The sequence below is a fragment of the Athene cunicularia genome, assembly GCF_003259725.1.
Source record: "Athene cunicularia isolate RWA chromosome 11 unlocalized genomic scaffold, athCun1 chr11_part1, whole genome shotgun sequence".
NCBI classification, from domain to species: Eukaryota; Metazoa; Chordata; class Aves; order Strigiformes; family Strigidae; genus Athene; species Athene cunicularia.
The window spans coordinates 19,643,387-19,665,763 of record NW_020799113.1 but is presented as its reverse complement, the minus strand read 5'-3'; the positions used below and the strand labels follow the sequence as shown (position 1 = coordinate 19,665,763).

The 22,377-nt window shown below is 42.6% G+C and overlaps 1 protein-coding gene across 2 annotated transcripts in view; it reads right to left on the bottom strand.

Annotated features, from left to right (window-relative positions):
- Window positions 1-22,377, bottom strand: part of RANBP10 (RAN binding protein 10) — a 79,914-nt gene that overhangs the window by 12,129 nt on the left and 45,408 nt on the right. For both annotated transcript variants that reach the window (XM_026856856.1, XM_026856857.1), the window contains exons 4-6: window positions 14,443-14,465; window positions 7,981-8,165; window positions 1,819-1,931 (exon numbers count right to left, since the gene is read on the bottom strand). In XM_026856856.1, coding sequence (XP_026712657.1) covers window positions 1,819-1,931; window positions 7,981-8,165; window positions 14,443-14,465 — 321 coding nt within the window. The remainder of the gene's footprint in view (window positions 1-1,818; window positions 1,932-7,980; window positions 8,166-14,442; window positions 14,466-22,377) is intronic.

The window sequence follows — 22,377 nt, the reverse complement described above, 5'->3', positions numbered from 1 at the left end:
ACTAAAAATGCATTGCATTTCCCTCTGTTTTTTCCAGGTTTCCTTACAAATAACAGAGAGAAGGTTTTGGATTGCCTGTGAGGTGCTTTGCAAGCAGAGGCTGTAATAACAACCAGCTGTGACTTCTGCAAATCATGAGCAATTCGAAGACCAGGCTGGTAATCCTCATTAGCAAACCCCGGTAACAATCTGCAATGACTTGTCTTGGCTCCCACTTCTCAGTGCTTATTTGCTTGTTATTGTAGCTGAAAGATAAAACCAAAGTCATGGCTCTCACACCAACGTGTGTTGCACAGTCTCCTTCATTTCACTCTTCTACTTACTTGCATGTCCATTTTCATGTCTCACTGCTTCTGACAGCTCTCTTCTTTGTCTTGTTTGGCAACTCTCACAGATGTCGTTGTCTTTTATATTTTCCCCTCTTTTTGTTTTCCCATCTGTGTTTTCCTCACACCTTTTATTTAAGCCCCAACTTCAGAGCTCTATATTCCTTCCCTCCATCTGCCTTGTCACCTGTCCTCAGACAAACGAGACTGCACTGTCTTGTGTGCCTCCCATACGCCTTTACCAATTAAAACCACACCAGCAAGAACAGTGGCTGGGGTCAGGGTTGCATAATGCATGACCTGGAAAGCACAAAGCCCATCAGCACTTATGGGTGCAACTACAAGTTATTTTGGGTACTAAGCAGAGTCCCCAAATGAACCTGAATGCTGGCTAAGCGTATGTAATGTATGGAGAGCGAGTGACAAAGGGGCACGATGCTCCTGATACGAAACAGTCACATGAGAAACGGTTCACAAAGGGAAGGGAAATGTACAGAGCGGGGTGTAGCCTGCATTCAACAGCCACGAGAATGCAGAAAACACACCAATGTTCTGTGACTCTGCAGTCTGAGCCTCTGAATAGAAAAGCTAAAAAAAAAAAAAAGTACAGCAGGAGAAAGCTGCAAGACTTATTCTGCAGGAACAAAAAGCACTTACAGCCTTACCAGCTGAGAGATGAGCCACTTCAGAGGAAACAGTAGTAACCAAAACAGACACAGAATACAAATTCTTCACCTTCTGTGAGCTAAACACTTTGGCTTTAAATTTGCAAACCCCTTAGTGTGCAAAAAATTCACCTGAAGACAAGAAGTGCAAAGGGACTGGAAGACTCATTAACTCTAGGAGCTGTAGTTAAAACAGATTGATGTGTCTGAGTCCTTGAGATCATGCTAATGAAAGTGCCCCTGCTGCAACAGACTACATCAAAGAACCCAAATCCAAAGGGATCTCTGGTGCACAGTGATGTCAGTTCAGGTAAAGTCCAAGGTAATTATTCCATTCTCCACTGATTTGGCACTATCTCCCAGAAAGCACCTTTTGCCCTAGATATTATGTTTAGCCTGATGTGTGAAACTGCTGGACTCAAAGCTAAGAATTACCTCATCTCTTCCAGGATTCAGCTATTCATTTTCAACAAGACTGAGTAAAATTAACAAAGTTGATCAGAAGACTTATCATACTCAATACTGCCAGGCATGCAGGTCAATTCTCAGAGCAGACGGACAAAGAAAAGAATAGGGCAATTCTTGAGGCAGAGATGGCAGAGGGTGGAGAGGACACAGTGATGATGGGAAAAGTGCTTCCAGCAGTGTTCCCCAAGCTCTACTGACCCACAGGCAGCAACACTAAGTCAGCAGTGTGCTGTGGACAGCTTTGTACTGTCGTGGAGTAACTTTTCTACTTCCACAGCACTTCATTCCTCTGCAGAGTCCTCAAGACAACACATGGCCAGCAGGCCACATTTTGGGAACAACTAAACCAAGAGACTTACTTTGTCTATTCTTTATTGAGGTCTGTTCTTCCTGGATCGTGGTGTCTGTGACTCTGGCAAAGGCAGTTGCTGTTGAACAGTACCCATGATGAACCAAATATGACGAAACCATACTAGAAAATACAAACAGATTAAGAGACATTGGTAAAATGGGGTAATCACACTGGAGAAAAAAATCAACATGAAAGAAGTGGCAATTTCAGTGACCAAACTCAGCTTGCTTAGGACATAACCACGGTCCTACTTCTGGGTCCAGACAGTGTAAATTTACAAGATAGGCACCTCATCCTCAGCAGACAGCACTAAATTCACCTTACAGGGGAAAAAAAATAAATTAAGACTTCAAATGCATATACTGTTTTATATTTATTTAATGATTGCTGTCCAAGGGTCACTTGGAAGAGCTCAGTACTGCGTTACTGCCAGTGACATCCTACACAGACATAAAATTTGAACTTCAGAGAGGTTCATGGCTTTCAAGTAGATCTCAAAAAAAAAGATTCTGGTCAGGAGTTTCTTCCATCATTTATTTTGCCAGCAACTGTATCTATGAATCTCCTTATGAATTCTAAAAATTCAGATATTTTTATCTGCTGATTTACAAAGAGTAGACTGTCAGTACTGGTTTTACAAACATTAACACAGTTTTAAGTTGTACTTTAAAAAAGGTTGGGGAGGGCTTAGTATCACTGTCAAAACAAACACAACAAAAATGTCTTTCTGAACAGACCATTTCTAAAGCACTTGTGCCTTCCCAGGATGTGGCAGGCAAATATTAATGTTCGCTGGGTTTTAACAAAACCTGAAAATTCAGCACAGGATTTCAAAGCTCCTAGTGATGAATCTCAAAACAGGCTTCTCATGATGAAGCTGGTATTGATCTATCAAGTCACAGCTCAAAACACACATTCAACTTGGCTACTTTCAGTACAAGAAAGTAGTTTATGAGTCAACAATATTTTTCAGGCATTAACATTGTAAGCAGGTGTGTAATTTTTAAAACTTGTTTTAAAAACAAGGGCTTCTGTCCACTGTTGGTACAAGACATGCCCTTTGCCCTTGGCATGGCACAGACAGGCATAATAAAGTGTAGCCCTCTCTAAAAACAGCAGCCAGGTCACCCTGGCTCAGCCAGGCTGAAACACTGCACACAGTGATCCAGGCTGGCAGGAACAGAGGGGAAGAGCCAACTCTTGTTTCAGTGTATTTCAGTAGCCAGAGTGAGAGGCTGCAAAGATTTAAATGCTCTACAAAACTGCACAAAACCTGAGCTCCTCCCTATGCCACTTCTGCCCATGGTATCACAGAAGTGTCCCTGCGTGGGTACACAAGCACTATTACATCCTGGTCACTACGCCAGGCTAATTTTCAGCAGTGAGTTACCAGTTGTGTCTCAACTACTTACTACTGCAGTGCTGTACACCCTCAAACATTCAGCAGCATGTTTGCATCCCAGGGTACCTCTCCTGAAGTTCTAGGGGAACGTTATCGCACTCCACTGTGACCTATGTGACACGTTCATGTAGACAACAAAAACCTTTCAGAATCCCAGGTTTTCCAAGGCAATAGCTTTTACTGCTTGGGAGCCTTGGTTGGAACTTGTTGAGAGCACAAGGGCTCGAATCACCCAAGCAGTAATCTCTGTTGCTGCCTTTAGAGGTGCTTCTCTCACCCAGAGTTGTCATGGTGGTGGTAGAGAGGCCTGTACTGCTTGTGGATTTTCTTCTTTGAAACAGAAGTCAGCTGCACACTTCCCTACAAATTACACCAAGTTCTCCTCCTTTTGCTTGGTACCACTTAGATTCTGTAGAGTATGGCTGATGGTTGGACTCGATGATCCCAAGGGTCTTTTCCAACCTGAATGATTCCGTGTAATGCCGAGTCCTCCTGCTTTATCAGAAATAGGGACCTATACCATCCCTTCTCCCACAATCAACCACACCAGCCGATCCCAAGACTCAGATGACTCCTATTCAACATTCCTTAGAGCAAGAGCTAGAAATATTAGAGATCCTATAAGGCTGTAACAACACACAAGAAGAGTTATCCATGTGAGTCTCTTTCAAGGTTTCAAGCACTTGAAAACCTTGTCAGATCAGCCTCTCCGGTGACAGCATATCCAGGAGTGCAGCACAGATGGAAAATTCTGCCAGGCTAATTCTTCCTCTGCTTTCCAGGGAGGCACTCCCTATAGCAAACCTTCCCCATTGAGAGCCTCTCTAAGACTGTGCCTCTCAGGATCTGTCAGGGAGGAGAGTCTTTGAAGGGAAGGAAATGATTAGCTGCAGTTGGAGATTAAGTAAGATATGAATCCTAACAAAGCCACAGGATGAGTAAACATTGGCCCAAGAGCTTGAAGATCCAACCTGAAACAGCTGGATGACTAGCAAGATGTACAAGCCCTGACTTAAACCTAACTACTGAAAGAAGATGGGAAACGTGAAGCTGATTCTTAAAAAGAAGTCTAAAGGAGATATGAGGAACTCCAGACTGTTGACCCTGACACCTCCATCATGCACATCAGAAGAAACAATTCTGGAGAACACAAGGAACAAATGAAGGGATAAACTGGTCCTACTCCAGAAGAATCAACAGGTTTTGTAAAGGGAATTCATAGGTTATTTGTGACATTTTTGGAGGGCATCTGGAACAGGCAGAGAAGAGATACTTTTGCAGTCCACCTGGTTGTCCAAAGATATTTCACAGTCTTTCAACAAGGCTTCTCAAAGAAATCGTGTTACCATGTGATAAAAGGAAAGGTCCAACAGGGCTAAATATTCAGTTTAACAATGGGGTGGCTAAAAATGGTCAGTTTTACCAGGGAAAGGAAAAAACACTTTAGTGTTAAGTGCTGCAGGAACCTGTGCTATTAACATATTCATAAAACTAAGCTTGAAAGGTCAGTGCTCTCAAGCAATGCAGGTGCTTTTATGTTCAAAGATGCAGTGCGCACACTTTTTTCTGAACAAGTTGCCTTTTGAGCACTAGGAACTAAGTATTTCCATTTAAATATCAGTGAACCTCTTCATGCTCTTTGGCTACTACGCAAACGTTCCAAAAGCAGATCCTGTCTTTCCACAGCCTGACAAGATGCGTTCCAGAGAGTGAAATGACCCCATAAACTCAACAATCCAGTATATCAGAATAAAAATTAAGGTCAATGCCAGTTGTTACATCTAATTCATGCTGGGTCAGACCAAACACCCAGTTAGTCCAGTACTTGTACCTCCTAACTCGCAAAAGCAAACACCTAGAAAAAAATAAAGGAACAAGGCACATATGAAAGGATACTTTTCCCCATAACCCTTCCAGCTTCCAGTGACAGGTCAGATACTTCCTGTCCTAGAGGTTGTATCTCTCTACATTGTAGGTCTGATAGATTTTTCTTTCTAATAATGTCTCCAGCCACTTTCTGAATCCATGATGTTTTCAGGGTACCTTATGAGGATCTGGCACTGAGCCCTGTTGAATCTCATACAATTGGCCTTGGCCCCTCGATCCAGCCTGTCCAGGTCTCTCTGCAGAGCCTCCCTACCCTCAACCAGATCAACACTCCTGCCCAACCCGGTGTCAGTCTGCAAACTGACTGAGGGTGCACTCGATCCCCTCATCCAGACCATTGATAAAGATATTAAAACAGAACTGACCCCAGTACTGTGTCCTGGGGAACATCACTTGTCACCAGCCATCAAATGGACTGAACTCCATTCAACACAGCAAATTTTTTACCTAGAGAAGAGTACGCCTGTCCAAGCCGTGAGCAGCCAGCTTCTCCAGGAGAATGCTGTGGGGAACAGTGTCAAAGGCTTTACTAAATTCTAGGTAGACAACATCCTCATCCACTAAGTGGGTGCCCTTGTCACAGAAGGTCACCTGATGCCCTTTAATTCTTGCAGTACAATTGTTCCATCACCACTTTCTCAAGGCTATTCAAGATACTTTTTTCACACTTCTGCCTTACCCCTCACAATCATATCCTTCAACGCTGTGAGTCTGTATATTTGTTCCCTGCCTTACACCCACCCCGTATCTTTGCACATCCTGCCTTGTTTTCTTTCCATGTTTTTCTCACTTCTACTACATACTTTTGGAGAGAAAGAACAGAAACATCACATGGTATTCACATTAAGGGTGCACCACATATTCACACAGTGACAGAATTATTTTTGTCCTCTGTTTTTTTCCTAACAAACTCTAGCTTTTTTTTTTTCTGCTTGCTATCAAAAAAAATGAGCTGACATTTCCATGCAATGATTCATTATAACCCAAAGATCTCATTCCTTCCTGAAGGGTCCCTTCTTCCCAGCCATTTCTGAACACCCTCAACACCACAGACACTACCAGCATGCTTCCAAGTCCTGCTCCCAAAGTGACAATCCCTTACCCACTCATTCCCTCCCTTGTCTCTCTTTTAAACAACTCATAATCCACATTGGACATGTGCCCTCAACCACTGGCTGCACAGTCTCCCCTTAGTTTGCAGCAAGGGAACTTCTCAAAAGCCTTTTGGACTTCAAGGCAAAGACAGCAGCCCAAGAACCACATCCATGTGTCTGCTGGCTCCTCTTTGCAAAACCCATGTCCTATTTCTCCACATGCCCAGTGCATTTACCCCTCAGTAGTGCTTCTACGGATTTGTGCAAGCCAGATATCAAGGTTGTCTCAGTCTGTTGCTGCCTGACTTTTCTGAAACCCTTCCTGAAATATGGCACCATCCTTCCCTTCTCTTGACTCAAGGCAGTTTGAAAATTTGTTCTACAGCCACAAGCTCACGTGTCTTCTCCTTGAGTCCTGTTAGGAGGTGAGAAATAGGTGAGGGAAGTGGAGAAAGTCTCTGGGATTAGATACTTACTCCACTTCCCCTCACCTATTTCTTCCAGTGCTTTTTTTTGACAGATACTTCAATCCCAGACACAGCCTCTGCCAAGCCCCTCACAAAGAAGCATCCTAGCATGACAACCTACCTGATTTCTGGACACAAAGTCAAAGAATTCAGTTGGATATGGTTTTATCTTCCCCAAGGTCTCTTTTAATATTGCAATCCTCTACAGGCCCTACAAACTCTCTGGCAGACCTCCCACTCCTTATTTTCTTGAAGAAGGATATTATTGTTATTATTTTCAAGAGCTTCTGTTAGTTGCTTTTCAAAGGCTTTGCTGGTTGCCCTTAATTATGTACAGATAACTAAATACAAGACTAGCAGAAAACAAGAACGATCACATGGATGCAATCATTGCTGTAGTGACCAGTGTCAGGTGTTTAGGGAAAGAATATAATAAAAAGGTGAAACACAGAGCTATCTGTAACCAGAGATACAAACAATAAGAGATGGAAGCAACAGCCATAGACTTGGGGGGTTCAAATATAACTGTGGAATTGGCCACCATGAATTACTGTGAATATTTAAATGTGTATCTCTTAAAATCCACTTACACTTAAATCACCACAACTTCTTGCAGCAGCAATTCCACCAGTTTTTAAGCGGGAAGGTTCTTTTTCTCCAATTCTTGTGCTTTAAAAAACTGAATAATCACTTTCTAGTTATGCTCTTCACGGTGTAAATGACTGACAGACAACTACAGTCCACCTCCCTCAATTACCTGTTTCCAAGCTGTGGAGACTTAAGTCAACTCTGTCTTTCTTCAGGCAGAAGATACTCCTGACCTCTGACAACTCTTGTCAATTGTTTTCATCAAGTTCCACTCAACCATTTTTGCAATGAGAAAGGCACTCAATATTGATAAATTTATAAAATGCTATAATTGCATTTTCATTTAGGTTGGGTTTGGAAGCCTTTGGTGTAAGCTATTTCTTGCTTTTTCATTTCTGAATTCAGCTGATTTACATACTGGCTTTTCTCCTATGTTAAGAGTTTTTATGGTGTCCTCTCCATCCCCTTCCCCCAGTGCATCATCTCGAAGTGTATGTTTTTCCATTCCTAAAGCTTTCATGCAGTCTTTGGCTGAAAACTTCTCTCATATCTTTTACATTTGAAACAGCAGCAATCTACACAGGAAAGACTACCAAACAACAAAACAGAGGGTAAAACAATTTGAGCAAAATGCACTGACTGACAGTTTTTGCCATAAGAAAGCATAAATTAGCATTAAAATTTAAAGCCTAACAGAATGAAAGAAGCTGAACACCAGAACAGAGACTTACTTCTGCAGCATGGCTTGCCACTCGCCTAGTCTGTCTCCTATGGGAAACCGCTTAATGGTGCTCTGAATCTTCGCTCGCCACTCCCTCATGTAGTCCTCAATGTCGAACACAAATGGCTGCTGCCCAAAGTTGGCATCGACTATCTCTCCTGGAGTCTGGAGACCCACTGTAGGGTAGAGATTTGACTGGGAAGGAAGAAAAAGAAACCTGTATTAAACCCAGCTTTCTCTTTCTGGTTCTAGTTACATGGTTTGGTAAGACAAGAGCTGCTCTTTAAACTGAAAAATGTACTGGAAGGGGGAACAGCCCTTTAGGTACCTCTCAAGGAACCACATGACTTACTGCGCAGTTATTAAAAGTTATTGCATACAAGCAGAACAATGGGTTCGAACCCCCAGCAGTCTGTGACTGATGCCATGACTGCTGTCTATGGCATGTCCACTTCCTGGCTTAGTTTTCTGCAATTTCTACCAAAGTTCAAGAGCCAGCAAATAATAATAACAAAAAATGAAAGGGGCATCATCTCAATCAACAGATCTATGCGTTCTCCAATGTTTCAGCTGAAGTCTCTTATTCCTTAGAAGTTGCTGTCTGAATATTTTAACAACTCTGATGAAAAGAGAATGGATGGTAGTGGAGCTCAGGTTAGGTCTTTCAAGATCCCATGACAGCAAGCCATCCACACAAGAAATACCACTGCTGATAGATTAATTTCATTTTAAGAAGAAGCATATGGATCCAAATGGAAGCTTTGACCCCCCACCAGAACATGGGGAAAAGAAAAAGGTTACCACCATGAAAACTCCTCTAAAATTAAGACAATAATTGAGCTTCCAAATATGATCTGATTGAAAATAGGTGGTCATAGCCTATCTAGAAGTTCCCTGAATTATGGCTATTTTAAGAATAAGCTTATGGATGCAAACTGAATCCCTGAGCTGACTTAAATGTGGGAAAAAGAGAAACGGTATCAGAAAAGATACAAGGGTGCCTGGTTCTCATTACTCTGGATCACATTTTTTTTTAAGAGCATGTTCCATTCACTGTCATGTTACTTTTCTGCAGCACAAATTACTTTTCTGTTTACAACAAAAACTTCACTAATCCTCCGCTTCAGAGGATGTGCTGATAGCCTGTGGGGTTTAGGAAGAAATCTGTTTGAACTGTTTGGTGTTGGGTTTTTTCACTTTGCTCTAACACACTGGAGACTGACACAGCCAGAAAGCAGACACTGGGCAAGGCACACAAATGCACATAGTGAAACTGAAGTTCTGGTGTCTTGCTCACGGTTGAACCTTTGTCAAATGTTAGATCAGTGAAGACCTCTCTTTCTACGTCAAACCAGCAAGAACTACTACTGGTGGTTAGATGGTTATCCTAAAGAAAGCTAGAATGGTTCTCTCCTCCTCTATAGCAAGGGGCATGAGCTTGCCTACAACTATTTGCAGAGACCTGAGACATTGGCAACGTCAGTGATCTCCCCTTGAGACTTACTGTAGTTGTGGATTTTACTCTTTACTAAAGGTGTTAAGATTGTTACAAAGCAGAACTCAGCAGAATCCTAATCACACTGGCAGAAAAGGAGCCAGCATGTCATGGGAAGTGGTTACTTCTCTCTGCTTTCACTGGTGTGGCTACATCTGCGGTACTGTACTTGGTTCCCTGCTTCCACAACCACATCCCCAAGACAAGACAGACATTCACAAATGGGGTCCAGAATTCTGCTAAGATGGTCAGAGGGCTGGAGTGCATGGCATACATGGAGATGCTGAGGGAAATTAGCTTGGAGAAGGCAAAAGGGAAAATCTAACTGAAAGTCTTCCACTCCCAAAAGGGAGGTGGTAAAAATGTGGGGACAGATTCTTCTCAAGGGTGTTCAGTGAAAGGACAACGGGCACAAGCTGCAGCCAGGGAAATTCTGATGGGACATAAGGAAGAAATTCTTCCTTCTGAGGATGATTAAGGACTGGAACAGGTTCCCAGAGAGACTGCAGCATCTCTGTCCTCAGAGATATTAAAAATTCAACTGGAGAAGGTCCTGGCCAACCTGCTCTATCTTTGAAATTATCAAATCTAAAAAAAAAAATTAAAAATTTCAGGCTGGAAATCAGAAATCAAGATGATTGCATCATTGTTGACTCAGCACACCTCCTCCTTTCCTACTCTCACCCCAAGGAAGTCACTGGGTTAGAGAGGTGTGCAGAGAAAATGCAGCACAATACGGGATGAGCTACCAGAAAAAAACATTATATTTAAAGTCAGTCTCTCCTTTCTTTCAAACCTAGCTGATAAGGAAATACCTCTAATGAGGGATCAAATCTTTTCCACAGTCCATACTTTAGAATTTTTCATTAACTTAACTTTTTAGTATGATGAACCCAAGGACTTCCAAAGCCAGGAATCAGACACCCAAAATATTTGGAAGTTAGAAGGAAAATACCACAATTTAAAACCTATAATGTATTTTTCAGCTAGTTTTACATATGTTCATCTCTGAGGGGAAGTTGCTAATCCCCATCTTCTCTCAAATCATCTCCAAGTTAAAATTCCATTTTTCACATGTGGGATGTATCCTCTCTGTTCAGCAACTGTTGGGAACCACACGTATCTCCACCACCCTGCCAGATGCAGGGAGACATCATCCCAGAGCCCACTGACCAGACAGATGCTTCTCTTGCCAAGTTCTTGAGGCACACCTTCCCTATGACATCTGGACCACCTCCTGCCTCTGATGTTGCTGGCCAGTTGCTGACAACCCCCTAGTTCACCTTGACTTGTTTTTTAATCCTCTTGTCCCTTTGCACCCCTGCAATCCCATCCTGGGCTCTTTCACATTCTGTTTTCTTACATTTCCTATTGTTTTAGCAAACTGACAGGCAGGATAAACCTGATACAGGCTTGTGTCAATAAGAGAGTTAGGCCTAAGCATTGACTTAAATTGGTAAAAAGGGGAAAAACTCCCTCTGTGGGATATTCACTTCTATTTGCAAGCAATTATTTCTGTATTAACTTCAGCCTGTGCTAAGCCAAAAGGCTACTTTTTCCCTCACTGTATGTTCATACAAACGCAAACACTCTTTAGAGGGAACTGAAACAAGGTGAAACAAATATGCTTCACTGCGTGTGAGACTTATCACAATAAAATGTGGTTTTCAACGGAAAGTATCCATTTCAACTTCCTAACTTTGTGAATATTGCAAAATATTTTCTACATCATTTGCCTCTGAAAGGGGAATTTTGCAATAAGCACTTTAAGGAAACAATTTCTAGACTAGTAACATTTTGAAGAGTCAAATTAATTCTTTGTGTAATCTCACTGACATGCCAACCCTAAAAGTTATTTTATAACTTTCAAGCTTAAATAAACGGGCTTACTGGCCAAGCTTCTCACTGATGTGTGCTACCATCATCACATAGACTGTAATGCAAGAAAAAGTTTTCAACCCACAGCCCCTCATAGGGGGAATTCAGTAATTAGGTAAGGAACAGAGCCAGAGCCAAAAAGTGTGTGTCAAGCTGCTCAAACCAGAGAACCTCAAGGGTCACTCAGGTAAGATGCCTGTTCCCATTCTTGTTTGCAGTTAAATTTTTAGACTGCAGCTTTAGCAGGTGAAGAACATAGATTACATTCTGTATCTTTCATACGATGGATGTTTTCTGTTCTTTACCTTATAATGAATGGATATTGTGTTCGAGCCAGGATCACGCTGCTGTAATAAATGAAAAATACCAGTTGCACGTTCTATCAATTTAAAATTCCCTACTACCTCAAAACTTCTAAAATCTCTGACAATAGACGTAATATTTAAACCAAAAGTCTATCTGGGGTTTAGCATTCCCTTCTTCAGGAAAGGGCAGTAACCTCAACTGTTTGGGAGACCAGCTAAAAAGCCATGGACCAAGGGGGCAAAAAGGGCCAGAAAAGGGCATGTAATACAGAGGTGAAGAGGGAAAGAAGGCAGAGGGAAGAAGGCAGTAATTCATGGGAAGGATATTGGAAAAGGAGTATGGGAATGATGGAAGTGGGGTATAGGTATCCTTCAGAAGAAGCTGCCAGCAGATGCAGCAACTGAGCCATTTAGCACATGGAGACGGATGTCCAAAATCCACATGGAGGCAGAAGTCTGTTCTTGCTTGCTCCACAGTTAGGGGGTGAAATGACACAGTCAAGCTTCTCTTGCCCTCTTTTTAGAGATAAATTCTCTCAGGGAGAATAATTCTCAACAGTAGGAGTCTTATAGGGTATCCACTGTTCTCCTTCCTGGCCCAGAAAAACACTGTTATGGATTAGTTGATGCTGTAAAAGCCAGAAGGGGATTTCCATGGAAAACAAGTCAGCAAACTGGCTGGTAAAAGGCACAGAGATACCATTCAACCATTGGAAACTCCTCCACAAGGCATCTGAATAGCTGATCCCAAGAACCACCTGACCAGATCTTCCTCCAGTTTTAGCACTAAAACAAAATCTCCTCTGCACAGGACACACAGACAAACAAGCATGAAATCCTGTAAGGATGATCTGGTGAAATCAAGAAACAGCAGGATGGGGGGATGTCCTGGGCTCAGGAGGGTTTTGAATTCAATTTTTGCGGCACTGTGAGATCTCAGTGCTGCAAGAGCCCTTCTGTCTGGGCTGCTCCCATGCATCTTCCTCAGCTGTTCATCCTCTGTTTGTAACAGAGACTCAACACTGGTGTGAACAGCCTACAAGTGCACATTAAATGTATATACATCAGCTCACTCTGCACTCCTGGGTCAAAAGGATACAAGTTAAGCTAAGCAGGACAGTAATTTCAGCCTGCCAAATCTGTGCTGCAAAGCCCAACAGCAACACTTTGGCTGTAAATGACAAAACAATGGTGCGTGTGTTGGATATCTATTTTTGATTAAAGAGTAAATATCTATCCCAACATGAAGATTGCTCTCATCTCAGAAAGAGAAGCAGTCTAGCCAAACGAGAAGACAAAACAGTGAAAAAATTAGGACTATGGTAAAACTGATTCCTAATGTAATCTATATCCGGAGGGAAAACAAAGAGCACCTAAACCAAGGAGTATAACACAGAAGTGTCTTCTTGCCATGGATGAACGGTTGTCTCAAGACCTCACACCAAAAGGTTAATATTCATGGACAGGTAAAATACTCTTTTACTTTAATAAACTGTACTTGAATCAAATCAATAAACTACTGTGGAACAACCCACATAAAAAGGGTTTCTGGTTTAGAATATACTGCAACATTACCAAGTTCAAAGAGCCTGGGAACAAAAGAAAAAAAAAAAGGCTGTATTGACAGGCCAATGAAATAACTGGAACGTCCTTCAGTGCAGACACTGGCTGGGATATGGGAGAGAGTTGTAAAGCCATAAATCCCACTGGGAAGGTGAACAGGGAGTGCTAGTCATTATTTCTTACAACACAAAAAAAATAGAGGAACAAAATAAATTTTTTGGCAGGAGGTACAAAACAAAGAGAAGCAAGCTTTCTGCCACACAACATGGAAGTCAGCCATGAAAATCAATCACTTTGGAGGTCTAAGCAAATTATGGAAACTAAGAAATTCCTCAGAGGAAATTTATTTGGGGTTATTAAGTAAAAAGACTGGAGTGCAACCTCAAGGACAAGAAGTTCTATGTATGACAGAAATGGATGCAGTGGATGTACTGGTTTATGCCTGACCTGATTTTATCTTCTTTTCCTAAACACCTGCTCCTTGTCTAGGAACATTTTCATGACCCACTGGGAAAGTCATGCTCTTCTAAGAGCCAGCTAGATGTTACTGCCTTGTGCAACTCAGCAGGTGTCACTGCCCTCAAGAGTAACTCAGTATCAGGGCTGGTGAAGCAGAGGAGTAACTATCAGCCCCACATGGATGCCAAATACATTCTGTGAGCAATTCCAGGGGCTGGTTACTCATCATGGGTGGAGGCTTCTCAAAAACCCATGCAATGAGCACACATGCTACAGCCAGCTAAGCCTGACCTTCATTTCCAGAAATACCCTCCTTAACCACACCATGGAAAGGGAACAACTCCACCAGGGCTGCAAAACTTGTATGAGACAGGAAGAGGCTGAGAATAGTATCTTTAGGCATTTTTTGGCTCTCTGATGATGGGACATGAGGGGCTACTCAATGACGTTGCAAATATACTCTCCACAGTTGAAGCTGCATTTGGAAGACAGTGACCTGTAATGAAGCTTGAATCCTTGCTTTAATTCCAGCAGGAGCAACATATTCTTAGAGGTGGTGAGGGATGAGAGAAGGCACGTGAGTAGCCCACAAACCCAGCCACAGGATTACGAAATTTCAGAAAAAGGAGCATCCACATCATTCATCAATGTGCGTTACAATTTTTTAACAGGGCATCAAACAGGAAAAAAAAAATAATCACACACACACACACTCTTCCCCCTCCCTTCTGTTTACATCCTTAGTTAAAATACTGAAAATAGGTGTACTTACAGGGAGGTCTGTAAAGGCTATACCTGTGGGGGGAAAAATATTAGAATTAAAAAGACAAAGGATTTTTTTCCCCGTTTGGCTACATCCTTAACATTCTACAAAATGTTACTACATTTGAACAAATCCCAGCTCTGACCCTGCATTTCACCACCTGTCATACTTAGAAGTAACCTCCCTCCCCAGACCCCTCCTCTGCAAGGTTTTGCATCTGGAGAAAGGTACAGAGAAAAGTCTAAATGTTCCAGACATCTCTCCCAAAAATCTGATTTTCTAAAAAGCAGCTCCTCTTTTCTTTGCTTCTCCCTTTATTACTACAAAGGAGTTGGTTTTCAAGATTCACTTCAGCTTTAGAAAGTTTTACTATAACGCTGCTTCGGTTTAGACTGTAACTACTTCTCCTTACCAGCCAGAGACAGGAATGAACATCCAACACTTAGCATTACAGCTGGGGAACAGCCTTGCAACACGACCAGTCTGCAGCCAGGAGCACCTCAGAAATACTGTACAAAGAACAGCTTCATCCTTAAGTACGCTGCTACAGCTCCAAATAGGAGAGATAGAAAGAAGTGTATGGTTTCCCTTTTTATTTATATGTGGTATGTCAGAAGAGGGGTATTTAAGCAGAGGCAGCCCTAGGCTGGCTAACAGAGTTGCAGCCAGAGACTACGCTCAGCTACAAAGTCAGGCTACCCGCAGGCACAGCTAGGCAATGCTCTGCATCTGGTTTAGGTGTGAAGTACTGCTCAGAAGGAGGATGCTTCTGCTCATTCTCCTGGGCAGTGTGTCCCTCCATCTGCCATGGGTGAGATCCAGCAGCGAGGCAGGAGCACAGGGAGATGATCAGCCAGTGACAGCAGCTCTAACCCACAGATTTTGGGTCACCCTCACCAACAGCACAGGGGAAACTGCTGCCACTGTTCACCTTATCAGACTGAGCTTAATTCATGTTTTAAGATAACACTTCCAGAGTCAATCTAGAAGCTGCAGTCTTGCCCCATGTGTGTTCCCAGCAATGCTTTTTGTCCCCAGCCAGAGGAAGGCTGGTACCCACACCAGTATGCCCAGTTCTTCCATACATCCCACCTCTCACTCATGCAGCAGTGAAACAGCTGCACAGAAGCAAGAGCACATTATTCCGGTTTTAACATTAGGACTATTTTAAACAAGAGCTGCAATGTAATTGTGACCAGATCAGCTTGAAATGGAAATTTAAACCAGTTATAGGAGTCAACACAGGAAACAAGTAATTACTATTCAAAACAGCACAGATCCAAAACCAAATGCTTGGAAAAAAATCCTGAGTATTTTACTAAATAAATGGCCTGTAAGGTTTAATTAACACCCTGGCAGATAGTCAATATGGTTTAATTAACATCATGGCATGTTTGGACCTTGTCTGTTGAGTATCCTACAACCCAACCAAAAATTGTGTTTACAAGTGACGCTGAATACCTGCCTGAGAAAAACAGTCAGTCAGCACTTGTCTCATCTCAGCACTGTTGTTCCTCACTCAAACCTGTTTTTCACTTTGCACTTGTTGTGGTCATCTTGATGAAAGCTTGTTTCTACCCTTACACTAGAATGAGGCCAACCTGCTTGAGTCTGCTGCCCACTGGAGTCTTCTTCTGCCACCCAGGAGCACTCAGAGCCAAAGGTGGCCCATGACAACTTGTGTAGCTGCACGGCTGGGAGCCGCATCCAGCACACGGGCAAGCATATCATTTCTAAGTGGACTACAAGGCAAGTGGAAAATTGGCAGGACTGCCAGGATTAAAGGGTTGTGTGATCAGCAGCTCAAAGTCCACACGTCCCTCAGGGACTGATGGTAGGGCCAATAAAGTTTAATGTCTTTATTAACGACCTGGTCAATGGAATGGCATGCAGTCTCAGCAGGCTCACAGATGTTACCAAGCAAGAGAGTGGACAACACGCTGGAGTGCATCCTTCTATTCAGAAGGACCTCAACAGGCTGGAGAAATAATCCAGCACAAACCTCACAAAACTCAACAAAACAACTGAAGAGCCCTTCCACCAGGTTGTAATGTTCCCAGAAAACAGGACAGGCTGGGGCTGATTGGAGAGAAAGCAGATCTGCAGAAAAGGACGCAGGGGGTCCTGCTACGCAATCGGTAGAGCAGGAGTCAGTAGTGGGTCCTTGCAATAAAGCAGGTGAACCACATCCTGAGCTGTACTAGTTAGAGTGTAGCTGGAGCTGTATTAGCAATGTGGAGTGTATTAGTAAGAGTGTAGGTTAAAGGAAGGGATTGCTCCCTTCTCTTCAACACTTGTGGATGCCTAAACTTGAAGTATGATGTCCACCTTTGGGCTCCCCAATAAAAAACAGTGAGACTGGAGTAAGTCCAGCAGAGGCCAACAAAATGAAGAAAAGTTAAGGGAAAAGGGTTGTTCAGTTTTAAGAACATTAAGGAACACACTTATTGCTGCCTACAACTACCTTATGAGAGAGTATAGAAAAGACAGAGATAGACTTTTTGCAGAGATGCATGGTGACAGGAAACAGGAGGCAACAAAGACAAGATGCAACATGGGAAATTCTGATTAGATATTAGGTGGAAAAAATTCAGTATGAATGTGGTCAAACACTGAATCAGGGGACCGAAAAAGCTCCTTGGGGAATCTCCAGTCTTGGAGACAGTAAAAACTTGATGTGTTTCTGAGTAACATGATCTAGTTGGTCCTGCTTTCAGCTGGGCATTGGAAGGATCCTTCCCAACAACAATTACTCTATAATTCTATAAATAAACTTATCACATTGCCTTTAAATTAAGGCATTTGTATGTTTTGCACCCTCTGTTACACAACTAAGACCAATGAAATGCTTTAGGCGTACAGAACTATACCTGTTGCACAAATGTGTCTGCTTAGAGAGTTCATCCCGAATCTGCACTGTTGCACACCTACATCCAACAAAGTCAACAACAGAAAGCAAAAGAATCATAGCTCCACCCAGGCAGCTGAATTTGAAACTGCATTCTTTCTCTGCATCACCTCCAAAGCCTGGATCCAATTTAAAATAACAAACTTCATAAATTTAAAGACATAAAAGCTGGACAACTCAGGAGGTCAGGAAGCAAGAGCAAGTGTGTGAAGAGCTGCTCCTGTAAGTCCACGATGTTAACATGATCATCAGGACAGTGATATAAAGACATAAAATGAAGGCTCAGTGCTAGGGGACAGGGTGATCGACACCATCACCTGCCACCTAATCAAAGTACTTCCACCTTCCTGGGACTAGCGCGCCCTTATGCCCATCCCCATGCATACAACATGCTTGTGCGCCTTCTAGCCAAGCTCTACTCTCCACCCAGCAGGAACCATCCTGTCTGCCTCAGAGTTGGCCATTTTCTTCACAATACATTTCAGATTGCACAAGAAAACATATATTTGGGTGATGAGTCACAACACCCCATTTCCTATATGGCAGGGTTTAGGTAATCCAGAAAATGCATAAACAGTGCTGACGGACTGCAAAAAGCAACAACACATTCAGCAAGATGGGCATCCTAAAGAGTAGAGTAGGAAATGTCAGCCCATGAAATACTGGAATACTTCTACAACTTGCTGCTGTGGAGAAGCACTATTAAAGCCACATGCTCTACATGCTCTTTGAAACAGGTACCCTCCAATCAAGCCACGTGTGTAAAACTGTTCTTACAGAGAAACGAGGCTGTAGGCAAGTCTGATATTTTCCATTCATTTTAAATTTTGTTCATCTAAATTCTTCTTTTAAACCTACCAATGCTCTTGCTCTCTGCAAACTTAGTTTAAAGGTTTGGGGGCAAACCTGTTAAACCTGGGATGGACATCTGTGGATCTCTATGACAAGCAGACTTCTTCATTATCCCTGATGTTCCTGTTAAGTCTCTAAACTGGTTGCACAATGGGTATTTCACTTTAGAGGTTAACCCGGTCTTTCCAAGTGCCTGCACTAGAACTCAGACTACAGGAAGTTTTCTATGCCAAGACTTCAGAGGGTTGCATGTTCTTTTTATAGCCCTGCTGCTCCATTTACCTGGGTCTGCTGTCAAAGTCTGAGATCTGAAACGCTCCTACATTAGTCCCTGACTCATCCCACCTAATCCCAGAGACCTGTAGCAGTCACACTGCTTCACCATGTCCTGTGTCCAAGACTCACTGCTTAATGGCTGGAGCCCCAACATTTCTCACATTTCTCTCTCTTTCTCTTCTAATTCACCCTCACTGCACTTCTAGATACATCTCACCATGTTTTTCACTGCCAGGACTCTGCATCAGCAGCCAGAAGACATCCAAGGCATTTTCCAGAACAAAGACTACATACAATGTCAAACCGTTTTCATGTGATATCTCCAAACAAAGTTCAAGACTTAGCTATAAACCAGAACATCCAGAATTTTTGATGGCCAACAAAAAAGTTTTTGTACAGTGCTCCTGGTGGATCTGATTAAATGGAAAAGTATGGAGACAATGGAAGATCATAGTTAAGCAATAGGAGAAACGGCACAAAAAATAAAGGGGAGGGGGTGTCTAACGTATGAAAAAAAGATGATTTAAATGGTGAAGAGAGAAATGGCAAAGAGAGAATATCATCTTTAGGGAAAGACAAAACTACAGTAATTCCATTAAAAGTGAGACAAATTAAAATGCCCAGAGGCAGAGCCCTGAAACCCTGCTCTCAACCTAGTGGCATCACAAAGGGGCTGATGAGTCTCATGAATATTTTTGGTATCTGCAGCAGGATTACACAATAACCTCATCTCCTAAGAGGAGACTTATACAGCTTCAGCAGCTTTTATGTCAGGGAACATCAAGAAAAAGCATGTTCATTGCCTTCCTAGTAAACCCTGGGTTTACACAACACAGAAATGAGATTCCCAGGTTAGCATTAAGTATCATGAAATGTTCAAGATCTTCAAGGAAATTCTTCCACCATCACAGAAAGCATTCTGCCTTTTAAATAAATCTTTGCTCCTACCTCCATCTGGTCTTAGTTCCTCTCTGACACCTGCTTCACATCTGTCTGTTCTGTGCCTGTGAGAAGCTGTGTAACAGACAGATCACAGAATCCCAGAATCATTCAGGCTGGAAAAGCCCCTCAGGATCATCAACTCCAACCCTCAGCCCGACTCTACAAAGTTCTCCCCTACACCACATCCCCCAACAGCTCATCCAAACAACCCTTAAACACATCCAGAGATGGGGACTCCACCACCTTCCTGGGCAGCCTGTAGTGTACAGGGTTCCTCCCCTCAGCATTCAATGGCAAACACTTCTCTTGAATGCTGTCTTTCTTTATCAGTGCCACAAATAGACACTACCGGCCCTTAACAACAGTCTTCCCTGCTGAGGTTTTCATTTTACTTTTGTAAAAAGACAGTAAAATGTCCCAGCAGCTTTTGTGGTGGTCAGCCCAGCAATGACTGGTAGTCTGCTACTCCCTACTCTGTCTCCTCTAACTGCACCATCTCTCCTCTTTGAGTACACCATTATGCTACTATTAGCTCAAAGAGAAGCTGGTATACAAATGAGCCAGTTGTGAATGCTCAGGAGTCTCCTACCTGTAATTTTTCATATATCTCAGGCCTTGTAATATCTGAAGAGCCCAAGAGGGGGATACCCAGGAGACAACAATGCTTATATCTAATGCTGTTCTCTAACCATGGTGTAATTTAATTCCCTTCCTTTTCCTGTTTCTTCCCACTGGCATTGTTCACTCCTGGGGTAGGCTGCTCCCCAAGAGATCATTCAATACCAAATTAGAAAACACAAGCTTTCCACCCAAAAAAAACATCTTTGAAGGAAAAGGAGTGCTAAAAATCAAGAAAGGAAGACCAGGTAACTTCACTGTTGTAAAGAACTCCAAATGTCCCAAACAAATCTCTGAGCAGGACACAAGGCAAAGAATCAGAGGACAGTAACGACAAAATGAAATATAGATGTTACTGAGCTGTGCTTTTTGTTTGGCTTCATCTGTCCAGACACCCAGGCACAACACAGTCCTGGGAACAGAACAGACGATGGAGCAAGGGACAACTTTTCAACTGACACCCCTTCTACTCTGCAGACTCCTGGTCACTAAAAGGAAATTAAATTTCAAATGAACAAATTTGTATTCATTACATAGAAGACCTGGCCTCTTCCTGATTGTTATGCTGTCGTGATGAAAAGTTAACAGTGCTGTCAGGCTGAAAAAACAGTGAAGCTGAAAAACCACCCACTCAAAGTAAATCAGCCAGAGGGGCACAGCACAAACCAATTCTGTGTAAATACACACTAAAAATCAAGGACAGCAAGTAAAATGAGAAATTTTGTGAAACCTTTTTAACTATCTCAGCACCTCAGTTGTTGTGTATGGTAAAATTGTCTCATTCCTAAGCAACAGCTCCTGCTCTGCACCATCAGCTGTTGCTTTCATACCTCTATTTGTCTTCCCAGTACAGGATTGACAAGGGAAATACCCACTGATTATGAGTTAAATTTAGAATAATCCATCTATTAGAAATCTGGGCAATTAACTAATACTTAGAGTCTACAAATGACTCCTAGTGTCTCCATTAGTGACTGATATCACTAGGTAGTGAGCCACAAGTTTTCAGTAGGTGTCTCCCAACATCACACATGGTCTGGCTGATAAATAGTTATCATTTCAAAAAAGAAGCCAGATCAGACACTCAACTCTGAGCAGCTCCCCACTGGGCTTCCGACTGAGGCTCCATTTATAAAATTATAATGTTAAAAACATGTTTCAAAGGATGCTCAAATAATTTTTTTTTCCCATTGAGGGCTGAAGACCCCTTGATGTGTTGCAAAGCATCAGGACTAGTTGCTGAATGCCCGGTCACAGACTTAATCTAGAATGCCCCTCAGAAGGCACATGCCTCATTTCTAGGCAACCATCCCCTCACAAATCAACAAACAGTGGGTATGAAATTAGAGGAAAACTGAAAAAAAAAATTTCCAAAAGAAATTCTGTCTGCAAGAATACCAGGCCTTTTTGCATCTGCCTCTGAGGAGAAGGATCCTCCTTGAGATTTGAGGGGAAAAGCCCACATCTCAGATCCATATCTGCTATACCTGTTGGACAGCATGCTATTTTCACAGAATCACAGTCTGGCTGAGGTTGGAGGCACCTCTGGGTGTCATCTGGTCCAATCCCTATGCTCAGAGTCATCCAGAGATGGCTGCCCAGAGCTGTGTCCAGGTGACTTCTGAACACCTCCATGGATGGAGACTCCACAATCTCCCTGGGCAACCTGTGCCAGTGCTCAGTCACCCTCACACTGAAAAAGTGTTTCCTGATGTACAGAGGGAACCTCCTGGGTTTCAGTTTGTGCCAACCCTCTGGGTTTCAGTATGTTCCCACTGCTTCTGGTCCTGGCACTGGGCGCTACTGAGAAGAGTCTGGCTCCATCTTCTTTGCAGTCTCACTTCAGGTATTTATATGCATTGATGAGATCTTCCCTGACCCTTCTCTTCCCAAGGCTGAAGAGTACCAGCTCCCTCAGCCTTCCCTCCTAGGAAAGATACTCCAGTCCCCTAACCATCAGCCCTTTGCTGGACTCTCTCCAGTACGTCCATCTCTCTCTTGTACGGGGGAGCCCAGTACTTTTCCCAAGAACTCACCAGAAATTATGCACTCTCCAGACACACACTGCACTCCAATCCCACTCCATCCTTCAGCCCAGACAGAAACTCAAAACAACTTTTGTTCTGATTAATGTTTTGAGTGAGGTATTTTTCTACCAGCTTCTTCATCTTGAATTCAACAAAGTAGAATTGACACAGCAAGGAGAAGCAAAAGAAAGGAGTGCCTGTTCCTACCAAACCAAATGAATTCCGATGCAAAAAATAAGATGAACTTATAAAAATTTACTGCATATCTTATGTGACAAAAAAACCCCAAAAGACAAGAATTTATCCAAGGTGGAGAATATG